The sequence below is a fragment of the Myodes glareolus genome, chromosome 8 (genome assembly GCF_982192425.1).
Source record: "Myodes glareolus chromosome 8, mMyoGla1.1, whole genome shotgun sequence".
NCBI lineage: Eukaryota > Metazoa > Chordata > Mammalia > Rodentia > Cricetidae > Myodes > Myodes glareolus.
In genome coordinates, this window is record NC_142033.1 from 76086418 (window position 1) to 76101230 (window position 14813).

At 45.5% G+C, this 14813-nt stretch overlaps 1 protein-coding gene across 2 annotated transcripts; it reads left to right on the plus strand.

Annotated features, from left to right (window-relative positions):
- Positions 1-367: 367 nt before the first annotated feature.
- On the plus strand, positions 368-8984 carry Ywhah (tyrosine 3-monooxygenase/tryptophan 5-monooxygenase activation protein eta). Of its 2 annotated transcripts, none has more exons than XM_085692159.2 (2): positions 368-556; positions 7555-8984. In XM_085692159.2, the coding sequence occupies exons 1-2, from the start codon at positions 470-472 to the stop codon at positions 8206-8208; spliced, it is 741 nt and encodes a 246-aa protein (XP_085548285.1). In that variant the 5' UTR covers positions 368-469; the 3' UTR covers positions 8209-8984. The 2 variants fall into 2 exon arrangements, with proteins under 2 accessions (XP_085548285.1, XP_048306000.1); XM_048450043.3 differs by lacking the exon at positions 368-556 and adding an exon at positions 2116-2247.
- Positions 8985-14813: the final 5829 nt, after the last annotated feature.

Sequence of the window (14813 nt, forward strand, 5' to 3'; positions counted from 1 at the left end):
CACCCTCAGACACTGCGGCGGTAAAATGCAGCACTCCGAGGGCGCCTGCGCAGCTCTCCAGCGCGGCCCTCGCCGCAGCTATTAATAGCACATGACGTCACCTTAAAAAAGACCGTTAGGGCAGGGCCGCCCCGCCCCCCTCGCGCGCCTCCCCGCGGGCCACTCCGACTGCGCAGGCGTGGTCGCGTCCTCCCTCCCTCCCCCCCCCCCCCGCCCGCCCGCCCGCCCGCGGCGCCCCCTGTCCTCTCTCGGCGGCTCCGCGGCGCTCGCCACTGTGTGTGCAGCCAGCCAGCGAGAGGGCGCGAGCGGCGGCGCAGCCTGCAGCCTCCCGCCAGCCGGCGAGCCAGTGCGCGTGCGCGGCGGCGGCCTCGGCGGCGACCGGGAAGCGGACGGGCAGGCGGGCGGGCGAGCGAGCGAGCGTGCAGGCAGGCGGTTCGGGCGCGCGTGGCGAGGCCGAGTTGCGAGCGACATGGGGGACCGAGAGCAGCTGCTGCAGCGGGCGCGACTGGCGGAGCAGGCGGAGCGCTACGACGACATGGCCTCCGCCATGAAGGCGGTGAGCGCCCTGGGAGCCCCGGGGGGCTGTGGGGCGGGCCCGGGCTTGGGCGGCGGCTCCCTCCCTGCGCACGGCGGGCCACCTTTGGGGCGCGGCGGCCGCCGAGCTCTCCGTTTCGTGAGGCCCTGCCGGGGCGGGGTCCCCCTCTCGGAGGCTGGCAGGCGGGGGTCGGCGGATCCTAGCTCGAAGCCCTGGTGGGGGAGGGGGTACACGAGGAAATCGCGTTCCTGCGTCTAGACCCTTCTGCCCGAGCCGAGGCGAAACGTGCTTCCCTTCCACCATTCACCCACTTGTAATAAAGAATCATCCGCGAGTGGAGCCCCGTCTCATGGTTTTCTCTGCCACGACCTGTTTGCTCTGCTTGCCAGAAGTTGGATCTTTCCCGTTTTTCCACACCTCGCTCGGGTCTGGCTTTGTGTGCGAAGACCTCCCTTTCCAGGAGACACAGGCGTGTAGGAGGGCATGGGTCTCTACAGACTCTCCCAACGGTCAAGGCAGCGTGTCTGCCTGGAGAGGAAATGAAAACGAAGCGAACCTGGGTGCCTTTGCATTCCTGAGACCCTCATAGATGGATTCTGCAGCTTGATTTCCGGTGAAGGAGACATGCCCAGCCACACCCTAGCCAGCCCCGTAGATTAGAGCCTACCTGCGTGTCCGAGTGTTTGAATTCTGGTCACCACCTCACTATAGACGATTCTTTACGTCGTCCTGGGTTTCTTAGATGAATTTTTTTTTTTTTTGTCAAGGTCACACAGCCATGGCTACTAGGTTAGTTTTGGTGTGAACCTTCTAAGCCTGGGGAGAATTCCTTTGGACTCCACCTTAGCCTTTTAATATACAAGCATTTTGGGAGTGAGATTCAGAAATCTGCCTTTTAAATAGCCCTTGGGGCAATTTTTAGCTGACTTAAATGAGTTAACTGCCCTAGCTCATATGTAGCTCGTATGCCCTATAGGTGGCCTTTGAAAGGATCTTTAAATAAAAAATTATAAGCCCAGATACTCTACAAATATAATCTGAAAATTTTGGTACTACAAGAAATATAAAATTGAGGTCCCAGGTAAGAACAATAAGTTATCCTTCCTCTAGTGTCCTGTTAATACATTCAGCAAAATGTCTCAGGAAACCCACAATACACAGCCCATTTGTTGATACATTGGTGATACTGATTCCAGCATTCTACTATGGTGTTCTGAGGAGATTGAAGGTTTTCATGTATACCAGGGTATGTTCTAGCTTTGCAGTCTGGGCCTTTAAGAAATTGGGGCCTCTTTAAGAAAACGAATTTAAAATGCAAATTTTAAATTTTGCAAATTTTTGGGAACACGGCTGTAATCCCTAATCTGCTCTTGCAAACCACCACTATCCACACCGAGTCACCAGACAGTTCTGTGCAGGCTGAGGCCTCCCCCTGGACACCTGGGTGGGCCTTCTAGGCTGCAGTGGGAGAGGAAGGTGTTGGAGAGAAAGGGATGGGGCTTAAATGAAGGTGAAAGGAAGCTAAGGGAAAGTAGTGAACACTTGTGTAGCACTATCAACTGTCCTGAGGTGGGAATTAAGAACAGACTAGAGAGATGTTACCAGGACAGAATACGGTTTCAACAGGGAGAAGAGGCCCTCTGATCTTTCGAAGTGGGCTTGAAAAATGTCCAGCAGTTTCCTTCTTCACAGATGTTTTCTGGGGCATTAAGGTAACGTTTTACAAGCTAATGGACCTTAGAGTGTGTTAGAAATTTATAATCCGTGTCTGAAAGGAGTCATGGGGTTGCAAAGGACACCAAGAACTGAGAACTTAATATTTGCACCATCAAATTGCTGATAAAACATTCCCTCAAATTAACTATTAAAAAAATAAGGGGAATTGTTTCCTATCAGAATTAATATTTGTCACCTATATTAGTGGGATATATTTTTAGGTAGGTGGAGAACAATCTCATTTTGCCTGTTGGTGTAATTTATAGATAAAATTCTTAATAAATGTTAATAGGTCATCCATTCATAAGCCTAATTAAAGCTTTTAGGAAGAGTGAATTCTAGTATACTTATGTTGGTTTTTTTCCTTCTCTTAGATAGGTTTTCATGTATCCCAGGTTGTCCTTAAACACATTAAGTAGCAGGGTCTGAGCTCCCGGTGATCCTGCCTTTACCTTTCAATGCTGTGGTCACTGGTGTGCACCACCCTGCCTGGCTCCCCTCTGGGTTGTGTGGGCTTTCTTTCGGGCCGGGAAGAGGCAGGTAAGTACACTGTTGTAGAGAGGGTGGAGCAAGGCATTGGCTTGATGAAGTGAGCCAGTATGCTACTCTGACCTTGAAACTTAATCTGGTTGCAGGGTCTCTGAAGTATAAAATTAGGAATATTGGTGTTAGTAACAGTATTGGTGATAGGCTGTTTTTGTCTTTAATCTTCAAGGTTCTTTTTATTTCTTGTTTTAAATGGTTTAGTTATAATGCTTATAATGATGTTCTTAATCCAGCAGCGTCACCTGGAGAACAGCAGTGGTAAACTCTAGAATGTTGACTGTGGATGGAGCGGGTGGTACAGCTGTTGCCTAGCATGTTGAGGGCCCCGGTTGTGATTCCCCAGCACTCCTTCCCACACACACATTAGGAATAGTGATGTTGCTTCAAATCTGTTGAAAACCGTAATTTCTGTTTTAGCTCATGAAGAGTCAGCAAATGTTTCTGAACAACAGAAGCTCAATTAAAAAATGGGTCTTCGAGCCCGTCCCGATCTCACCTATATTAAGTGGAATTAGAATAGAATATTACTGTAAAGGACTGAGATGTCAGGAAAAAAGGAAACTGTAGGCTTCTGTATTGATAGATAGAGAGGTAAACATAATTCAGTCATGTCTTCTTATTCCCCTGAGTCCTTATATCAGAATAAAGGTGATAATTATGAAATTATAAAATGCAAACATAAGTGCTATATTATCTTGTTTGAGTCTTACTGACTTCAAATGCAGACTTCTTTTGCCTGTGCCTCCTGAGTGCTTGGATTACAGACTACCAGCACACCCAGCTGCTACAGTCTTTATAGTAGCAAATCATAGAGCGAAATGTTGGATTTGATGAATATCTAAGTGCAGGCAACAAAACCACATTTAACGAAACATGTTGGACAGGAAGAGGCAAGAGGACCTGACTACTAATTGCTGTGAGATTGGGGGACATGGGGAAAGGAGCAGGTGGTGTGTAAAGGAGAACCGCTGAATGGCTAGGGAGACATAATCTTGTGGACTTCTTTTTTTTGTTTTTGTTTTTTGAAATAGGGTTTCTCCTTGTAGCTTTGGAGCCTGTCCTGGAACTCACTCTGTAAATCAGGCTGGCCTCGAACTCACAGATCTACCTGCCTCTGCCTCCTGAGTTCTGGGATTCAAAGTACAAGACTCTGCCTACCACCTGGAAATCTTGCGGACTTTTAAGATACATCAAAAATTGTCATATGGAAAATTTTTGAGACAGGTTCTCAGTATGTGTGTCCCCTTCTCCCCCATAACCCTTCCCTATAACCCTGTGTATACACCCTCATCTGGCTTGGCACTCCCAAAGTTGACCAGGCTGACCTCTGCTAGCGTTCTCCTGGGTGCTAGGATTGAGCTACCTTGAATGTCTATGCTATGAAAGCCACTTTAGTGCTGTTTGAAGTAAAAGAAAATTAGGAGATCTGCTTTCCACTAGCTGGGCATCGAAATGTAATTCTCTCTGTACCAATATCTAATCTGAGGAAGACATTTGGAAGACATTTAATTATTATTCATGTAATAGCTGCAGTTAAATGCTGCTCTGGGGTTGGGTGGGAGAGCACTTAGCATACTCAGGACTCTGGCTTTGTTCCTGTACCTGAAAGAGGTATTTTAGGTGGCAAACAGATACATAACTTTCCTGCATTCAGGTTCCTCAGTTGTCTCATGGGAGCCATAGTACTAACTCATTGGGGGGAGTGGGGGATGTGCTCTTTGGTTTTTGGGTTGTTTTGTTTTGCTCTATTAGAGGTTAACTGTAGAAGTTACACCATTCCTTTAGAAATGTGGTGTGGTCTAAGTTTGATAGTTTATTACTGTAATTCCAGCACTTGGAAAATTGAGGATGGAGGATTATTGTGAGTTCAAGACCAGCCTGAGCTATGCAGTTAGACCCTGTCTAAAAAAGTAATAGTTTTAGAGGATTACCTCAGTGTTTTCCATATCTTATTCAACAAGTTTGAGTTTTTGTTTTACTTACTAGTATTCATTAGATGACAGCTGTTAGTTTATGTACCTGTTGTTTTTGTTTATACTAATTGCCTGGTGCTAGAAATCAAACCCCAGGGTCTCGTGCTGAGCATATGCTCTACCAGTGGTTGACTCCCTCAGCTCTCATGCAGTGTTAAACAGGTCTGTCTACAAGTACTGGTTGTAGTACCACCATCTTACAGATGGGATTTACAGTGGTTAATTTCATCTTGGTCAGATGGTTGTAAATCCAGAATTTGAAATGCTGAGTTCTCATTTTAACGTTGTACAATGTCCCATGAAGTTACAGAATAGTTTCTGACATATATTCTGTTATATTGACTCTTGTTCCAGTTATTTTATGTAAGTGGACTTAACAAGCAGTTAACATTTACTGGGTGTATCTGCCAAGTTTGATTAAAAATAGAATCAATCTACCACTTGTGGCTTACAAGTGTAAAAGGGAAGTCTGTAGGGCTGAACTTTGCCTGTTCTGAAAGCCAGGAGGATTTTTCAGTGTAATAATTAAGAATTGGTCGGATTTTGGTTCTGGCTATTAGTTGAGTGTTGCATTTTACTTGTCAGAACTGGGAAGATGGCGTAGTTGGTAAAGTGCTTGTTGTACAAACATGAGGACGCATGTTAAACCAGCAGCAGCAAAACGGTTGGTGAACAGATGGCTTGTAATCCAAGACCTGGGGAGGCAGAGACAGACTCACTGGTCATCTAGCCTAGGCTGTTTATTTGTTCCATACCATTGAGCGAGACCCTCAAAGATGGGTGATGCCTGAGGATGGCACCTGAAGTTGTCTCTGGCCTCTGCACAGAGGTTAACCGATGTCCCCTGGTGTCCCCGTGGAGGCATTTCCGTGTTTCCTCACCCTTCCTTCACTGATGTTCTGTTCTTCTGCCATGGGACACTTGGACGATCAGAACTGGGCAGAGCTTCTGAAGCTACCAGTCTCCATGCCTTCAGAGACAGTAGTGTGCAGCATGCCAGTCTTCTGGGTTGTATGATGTCAAAGCAAGGCAAAGACAATTCAGTCTCTAAGGAAACTGAGAGGCGCTGTTTTCATTTGTCCAGTATTAAGTTTAGAATGTTAGTTATCTCTGCTGGCCTTGAGCTTATTACATAGCCCAAGCAGGTGAGCGCACAGTCCTCCTGTTTCAGCTTCCTGAGGACCTGTGATGTGCGCCTGCATCACCATACTTGACTCCTGTGTCAGTTTTGTTTGCTCAGTATTACAGCTGATAATGGATATCTCCCAGATTAAGAACTTTTTACATTTTTCTAGTCATGTTCTGTTTTTGGCCCTAGGTCTATTTTTATCCAGTTTATTGCCTTATAAGTAGTGGGAGGAGGCCCCTAGAGATTTCTGAGTAAGCAAATGATGTCATAGGAAGTTAAATGAGTTAGCAGCAAACTGTTATTTGTGACTTTTACTAATGCTGTGTAATCCTAGAGCAGAGAATGGGTAAAAATGCCGTGGGGTTGCGAGTTTGTGCAGCCAGAGGCTGTGTGGTAAAGACAACAGTTAAATTGCTGACCTGGAGACTGTTTTTGTTGTTAATTTGTCTTGTTTTTAAGAAATGGAGAGGGGGCTGGAGAGATGGCTCAGAGATTAAGAGCACTGGACTGCTTTTCCAGAGGTCCTGAGTTCAATTCCCGGCAACCACATGGTGGCTCACAACCATCTGTAATGAGATCTGATGCCCTCTTCTGGTATGCAAGAAAACATGCTCTATATAACCAATAAATAAATCTTTTAAACAAAGAAGAAGAAATGGAGAGATGCCTTTAATCCCAGCCCTCAGGAGGCAGAGGCAGGCATATCTCATCGAGTTCCAGGACAGCCAGGGTTACACAGAGAAACTGTCTCAAAAAATAAAATAAAAAGAAAACTAGAAAAAGTTGTAGCTGATGAAATTGAACTCTTCCATTAAAGTAATTGTTTTTTAAAATTTATGGTCACCTACATTCTAGTCATGTAGTTGGAGAAAAAAAAAGTTGGCTGCTAAGTAGCATTGCTTCCTTTCAGCAGAGTTGGGTATTTACTAATGAATGTACTTTTCATTTTAGTTTGGGTGAAACCTGGAAGTATCTGATGGGAGTACCACAGAGCAGAGTCATTGGCACTCTGTACCACTGTAATGCCTTCCATGATACCCATTCAGTCATTCCTCTACCAAAATGAAAACATCATTTAAAATTTTTTTTTTCTAGCTGGGTGGTGATGGTATATGCCTTTAATCCCAGGACTCAGGAGGCAGAGATTTGCGGGTCTCTGTTTGAGGCCAGCCAGTCTATAGAGTGAGGTCCAGGACGGCCAGGACTGTTACACAGAGAAACCCTGTCTTGAAAAACCAAAAAAAAAAAAAAAAAATTATTTGTGTATGTGGAGACAGTGGGGCGTCAGATCTTCCTGGCACTGGAGTTATAGACAGTTGTGAACCATGCAGCATGAGTACTGGGAACCAAACACTGGTCTTCTGCAAGAGCAACAAGCTCTCTTAGCTGCTGAGCCATCGCAGACTTGAATTTTGAATTACCCTAGACCCTATCATGGCGTAAGTACATACACGCAAACAAAACACCAACGCAAATAAAATAAAAATGAATAAATTATTTTAAAAAAGAAAAGAAAAAGAGCCAGGTTGTGGTGGTGTACATCTTTGATCCCAGCTCTCGGGAGGCAGAGGCAAGTGGATGTCTGTGAGTTCGAGGTGGATGACTCTCAGATACTCAGACTTTGTGCTCTTATGTTTATGTCTGGTGTTTTGCAGGTGACAGAACTGAATGAACCTCTGTCTAATGAAGATCGAAATCTCCTCTCTGTGGCCTACAAGAATGTAGTTGGTGCCAGGCGATCTTCTTGGAGGGTCATTAGTAGTATTGAGCAGAAAACCATGGCGGATGGAAATGAGAAGAAGTTGGAAAAAGTTAAAGCTTACCGGGAGAAGATCGAGAAGGAGCTCGAGACAGTTTGCAATGATGTCTTGGCTCTTCTTGACAAGTTCCTCATCAAGAACTGCAATGATTTCCAGTATGAGAGCAAAGTGTTCTACCTGAAAATGAAGGGCGATTACTACCGCTACTTGGCAGAGGTGGCTTCTGGAGAGAAGAAAAGCAGCGTGGTGGAAGCTTCTGAGGCCGCATACAAGAAAGCCTTCGAAATCAGCAAAGAGCACATGCAGCCAACGCATCCCATCCGGCTTGGCCTGGCCCTCAATTTTTCTGTGTTCTACTATGAGATCCAGAATGCACCAGAGCAGGCCTGCCTCTTAGCCAAACAAGCCTTCGATGATGCCATAGCTGAGCTGGACACATTAAATGAGGATTCCTATAAGGACTCCACTCTCATCATGCAGTTGCTGCGAGACAACCTCACCCTCTGGACGAGCGACCAGCAGGATGAAGAAGCAGGAGAAGGCAACTGAAGATCCTTCAGGTCCCTGGCCCTTCCTTCACCCACCACCCCCATCACTGATTCTTCCTTGCCACAATCACTATATCTAGTGCTAAACCTGTCTGTATTGGCAGCACAGCTATTCAGATCTGCCCTCCTGTCCCGTGGGAAGCAGTTTCAGATAAACCTTCATGGGCATTTGCTGGACTGATGGTTGCTTTGAGCCACAGGGCATCATTCCCTTTTGAATTGTTCAGAGAAGTGTGTTCTGAATGAGGCATTTTATTATGTCTGTTGATGTATGGCAAGTCCAGGTGATGGTAATTGAGGAGTGTAGAAAGGAGAATTAGCCAGCACAGGCTATGGCTGCTATTTAAAACAAGCTGGTAGTATTCTGTTAAGCAGTACATCTTGTGCATGCAGAAATGAATTTGACCCTCTCGCCCCTCCTTCAGCTAATGGAAACTGACACAGCGACAACTTGTTCCTTCACCATCAGCTTTATAAACTGTTTAACGTGAGCTTTCAGCAGCCCTTGCTGTGCCTCTTTAAATTATGATGTGCACACACTTTCTTTTCAATGCAATGCATCAGAAGTTTTGATATGTGTAACTTTCTTTTTTTTTGGTTGTGATTCAGAATCATGGATTTATTTTTTGTAACTCGTTGGCTATTGTTCTTGTGTATCCTGACAGCATCATGTGTGTCAACCTGTGTCAATCATGATGGGTGGTTATGAAATGCCAGACAGCTAAAATAAATGTTTTGGACCTAAAAGAGTAAATAAATGCTGCTTTGGGGATATTATCAGTGCCTGGCCTTGACTTTTCTTTTTCCCCTTCCTCCTTCCTACAAAGCTGTTTTGAGTCCCGGTTTGCGTTTCTCAGCATTGTAGCGTTGGTAATGTGTGTTCAGACTTTCACAGTGTGTAGCACACAGTAGTTTTTTGTACGATGGCACTATCCACACTCCCTGGTAACTGATGCATATAAACGAGCCACTCCACTGTAAGGTTTAATCTGTGTCTGTGTTGGGAGGGTTTGTGGTTAATCCATTGAGGATTGATAGTAAACCCTGAGTTTATGTGGCTCATTTTCCAGATTAGATACTATAGTTAGAGTGTACAACCTGGGGCCAGAAGTAGATTTTAGTGATTAAGAAGTTTTTGCCAAGCCTGTCAGTGGTGGTGCACACTTTTAATCCCAGCACTCGAGAGGCAGAGGCAGGTGAATCTCTCTTAGTTCGAGGCCAGCCTGGTCTACAGAATTAAGTTCTAGGACAGGCTCCAAAGCTAGACAGAACCCCTGTTTTGAGGGGGAAGTTTTGCCCAGTGTCATGGCACACACCTTCAATCCCAGTACTTGGGAGGCAGAGGCAGTCAGGCATCTCTGTTTGAGGCCAGCCAGAGCTAAAGGGTGAGACCCTGTCTGAAAAAAAAAAATGTAATGGGGATTTGCGTGTGGATTGATGTGTGGTGGTAAAGGACACGGGGAGTAGGCTTTCTACCATGTGGCGTCAGGATCTGAATTCAGGAGCATGAAGCCGTGGCAAGTGCTTTTTACCTGCTGAGTACCTCAGGCAGTTTTCATTCTTTTATTTTAAAGGATACTTAAAACTTCTTCTTCCCCTTCCCCCCTTTTGTTTTTGTTTTACTTGAAACTTTCATTATTTGTCTTTTTTGAGATAATGGTCTCACCGATGTAGCCCTTGAGCTCACTGTGTAAACCAGGCTGGCCTCAAAATAAGGTCCACCTGATTAATTGGGGTTTCTTGAGCCAAGAGGGAGTTAAACTGCCATAGCCTGCTTTATAACCCACCTAGCACACTATGGCATGTTTAAGGTCTTTTATTTCTTTGACACAAGAATAACTTAAGTGACTTTTTAAAAATAGATTTTAGGCATTGGGCTGTTTGATAAGACAAATGTTCTGGGAATTTCTGTGTATAGTCTCTGAATCTACAGTGAAACTAAATGATGTTAATGCTTTTGATTGGAGAAAACTAGGTATCAGCCATGTCATTTAAGGTGCCTATCTTTAAAGAGGTAAAGCTGAAGTCAAAGCAGACTGTTGGCAGGGTTGTAGCTTGGTGGTAGTGTGCTTGCATCACACAAGTGAAACCTCAGGTTGGATTCCCAGTACCACATAAACACCTGCTATCTCTGGACTGAGGTGGAGGATGGGAAATTCAAGATCATTCTCATCTACATAGTGAGCTCCAGGCCAGTCTGGAATACATAAGAACTTTTCTCAAAGCAGAAAGCCAAAACTGGGGTGTTGAGCTGAGTATGAGAGCATGTGCCTGCAGTCCAGCTAGTTGGGGGCCATGACAGAAAGATCACTCAAATTGAGGTGTTTGGAACTGACAAACATTTTAAACATGGAGCTGCCTTCCGGTATGGCTCCTAAGTCTTAACTATTTTGATCTCTTATCTGAGAGTAGACCCCACAAAGATGACTCCAATGACCAGCTGCTGCTGCTTCCCTCCTCCAAACTGACATCTTACAAAATATTCTGGACTCCTGGCCTGGGGAAGCCTCTTCTCTTGAACAACTAGGTAACTTTGTGTCATTCTTTGTGGTCCTAAGTTGTTTCCACTTGCACTGGACTGCAGACCTTGATGGTGTCTAGAACAGCTGGGGAAACCAAAGATGAAAGGGATAGTGCCAAGTTCATTGCCCAAGGTGTAAGTGCCTAGGCTATCGTGGAGGACGGAAGTGATGACACTTGCTGACGACCTTCTGTGAGCTAGTCACCTTGGTAAGTGATGCTTTAGTTCAGCTGCAGAGATGGTTCAGTAGTTAACAATAGGAATAGCCCCGAGATAATTAAAAGTTTGATTCTCAGCACCCATGTTGGCCTGTTCAGTTGCTTGTAACCCTAACTCCAGGGTTAAATAAACATGGAGCTGGCCTCTGAGTACCTTCATTCAAGTGTGCACACCCCCACACAGACATACAGAATGCAAAATAAATTTTTAAAAAAACAGACTTTAAAGTTCAAGGACTGAAGCCGGGCAGTGGTGGCGCATGCCATTAATCCCAGCACTCAGGATGCAGAGGCAGGCAGATCTCTGAGTCCAAGGCCAACCTGGTCTAAAGAGCAAGTTGCAGGACAGCCGGGGCAGCACAGAGAAACCCTGCTTCAGAAAACAAAATAGCAAAAGTTGAAGAGCTGAGGATGTAACTTAGGGGTATAGGGCTAGTCTAGCGTTAACAAGGGTCTGGGTTCTATCCCCAGCACTGCAAAAAGGTGGCTAGAATCTGAGATTCAGAAAAGTGACTCCTAAGGTTAAAGAGCCAGAAGGCAGCCTAGCATACTGTTTAGCAAGACTTCAAGGTCCTTGCTTTCCCATAACATCATGTTGCCTTTGTGTGTGCACAGAAGCAATTTAAAAATTGAGAAGGACCCAGAGCTGAGGAGACGTCTTAGATAAGACCCCCTTGCTTGACAGTCTTCTGTCACTCTTGGTTACATTTGCCTTTTGACCAGATTGGCTTCTGAGTGTCCCAGCAACATCCTGGGCATGTCCTGAAATCAGGGCCTTGCTGCTTTCTTTTAAACCTTTCTGCTCTTCCACTGAGAAAGGATGCTCTATAGGCAACACATGGACAGATGGGAACAAGTGGCACCAGATGAAGCCAAGCTACACCGAACTTGTTCAGCCTGCTTGCTTAGTTTTGTGTGTGCGTGTCTACTATGTTCATGTATGGGGTCCACATGTGTGCATGTTGATACCAGGTGCTTTCCTCCATTTATATATATTTTGATAGTGTCCTACTGCATGGAGTCCATTGATTCAGCTAGAGTGACTGACTAGTATGCCCCCCCAGGGTTCTGTCTCTGCCTTCCCAGTGCTGGGATTAAAGGCATGGGCTGTCACTCCTGGCTTTTTTACATGGGTTTTGAGTGACCAAACAGGCCCTTGTGCTGGTGGAACAGTTGTGACTGAGCCACCTCTCTAACCTTGTTCCCTTTTACATGTCTTTACCCGCCCTGGAATGACTATCCAAATTCTTATCTATAATCTTCCTTGACAGCTACTGTGAGCCCCTTCTGGGGGTTTAGTCTATGGCTCTGTACCACACAATGACATTTATCAGTCCTTCTCTGCCCAATAATTCCATTAGATTGTTACTACATTGGGTGGGGGGCTTGAGATGCCTGTCAATTGTCATAGACATGAGCCTTGTTCTTACAGGGCTAATGTGCCCTGTGTATGTGTATATGTGTTTCTGTACACATGTGTATGTAGATACAATACAAAGATGAAAACGACATTCAGGGTTTCCCCCTGCTGTACACAATTTACAGTTTATTGGTCTTATGTACGAGGTTGGAATTTTAGGAAGGTGGCCAATGGGCCATTGAAATGACTTAGTAGGTAAAGGCACTTGCCGCCAAGCCTGACGACCTGAGTCTGACTCTCCAAACCCACGACAGGAAAGAAAACTGACTGAGTGTGTGGACCATGGCATGAGTCTCCCCTAAATAAATTAATACTTTTTTAAAAATGACTGAAAAGAAGCTTTTATTTTGCCACCTGTCTACTATAGGCAATCCTTAGAGTTGGCATCTCTTCTAAACTGGTGGTGTGATTGTAAGTGCTAGCCTCTTAGCTTGTTGCCTTTGGTGGTGTCTGGAGACTTCCATTCCTGAGATCTGTAATCAGTGTCAGCTGCTCTGGGATGGTCCCCATCTTCTTCCTTTTCCTCTTGTATCCCCCTATTTCCTTCTCTTTACACATGTCTTTGGCAACTGCCCTCCTCCCGCTTTGCTTTCATGGCTGCCCCCTGAATTCCACCAAGATGGTTACTATGAAAATCATCTCCTGGAAGTGACATCACTCATTTCCTAGGCAACTGTTTCTAGGGTAGTGAATCGTTAGCTCACCATGGCAACCCTCCAGGAGTATACTTCTGCAGTGAAATGGGAAAACAGAATCCTCATGTATTTGGCGGGGGGGGGGAGGGGTGCAGGGAGAATATAGAAGAAGAAAGGTTTGAGAAGAGAAAAGAACATGTTTCTGCTTTGGAGAAGAAACTGGATGAATGTGAGACAGAAAAATAATGGAATCTTGGGGGTTTACCCTTTCTCCTTCCTAACAACTGGACTGATCATATGGCATGTCACCAAGCTGGGATATTTGAGAATGTTCAGGGACACCATTACTACTCTGCAAGTGACAGGTGAACCCTTGGTCTCCCCAAGCAAGCAGGGTATATGAGCCCCTGCCCACAATTAGGCAGGTGTCTGGGCTTATTCCTCACCTGTGGTACTCCATCAAGCATGAACTCAGCTGTTTCTCTGGTTATTTGGGCCACTACAGTAAGAAAAACCAGCCCAGGTCTTTGTTACAATGGGGTTCACAGTCCTATGTGTGATGGTGGAGAGGGAAATCCTACAGTTACTCCAAGACATGCTGTGGTATGGATTGCTTGCAGCGTCTGAAAGGGGAGACACCCAGCTTTAGGGAAAGCCTGTCAACAGATACTGGAAGCAGCTTGGGGAGGAGAGTTGACAACTAAGGGTGGGGGGGCAGAGGGAGTGTGAGAGGAGGGGATTGATTGGCAGAGGAATTAGCAGGGACTAGAGGAGCACACAGAATCAGGAGGAATTAATCCTGCACAGTGGCTCATGTAATTCCAGTACTGGAGGCTGAAGTGGGAGGATTGCCATGAGTCTGAGGGCAGCCTGGGCCATAGGTTTCCTCAGTTTCCCTAGCACTGCGAAGCCCCTAGAAAGATTTTGAACTTGCATGATGTGACTGCAATGGAGAAGCACCATAGACATAGTTAGGACAGGACTGTCGGGGTCTAGCCTTGACGGGTTCTTAAGTTCCAGGGTAGGGGTGTGTGGGTTAGAAAAATTAGGTAGGAGGAACAGAGAGACATAGTCATTGGGAAGACAACTCAGTGAATACTGAGTACTGAACCTGCCCATGTTTGGTTTTCGTATGTTTATACACCCCAATCTAAAAGGGGGGAAGAGACAAAACACTGCTTTAACATGACACCAAGGACAACAACTACTTGCTTTAATACTTGAGACATCAGACAACTATTTCCTGATTAATATCATTAATTTAACATTATCATTAAGAATGTTTTGGGCTGCATATCCTGCCCAAAACATTTTGATGTTCGCCATTTTCCCTCTAGATCAGTGGCTCTCAACCTTCCTAACGCTGTAACCCTTTACTGTACAGTTCCTGAGGTTGTGGTGACCCCAACCATAAAATTAGTTTTGTTGTACTTCATAACCAATTTTGCTACTTTATGACTTGTAATGCAAATATCTGATATGAGAACCCAGAGAAAAGGTTGTTTGACCCCCAAAAGGGGTTGGGCCCACAGGTTGAGAACTGCTGCTCTAGATGGCATTTTCCCAGTGTCTAGTTTCCTGGTAGAAGAAAGGAAGGGAAGCCAAGGCCCACAAAGCCCAGATGCTCTTAGGCTAACTATCATTGTTCTCCATAACCACCTAACTGAGACGCGTGCATGGCTATTAGAATTAGGGCAGGAGGACAAAGGATGTTTGTGGGTTTGTGGGATGGATGTGGGGGAGGTGCGGGGCAAGGACTTGTGGCCCAATTGGTTGCTGAGAGAGATGCCTCCTCCTCACCAGCTGGCTCCC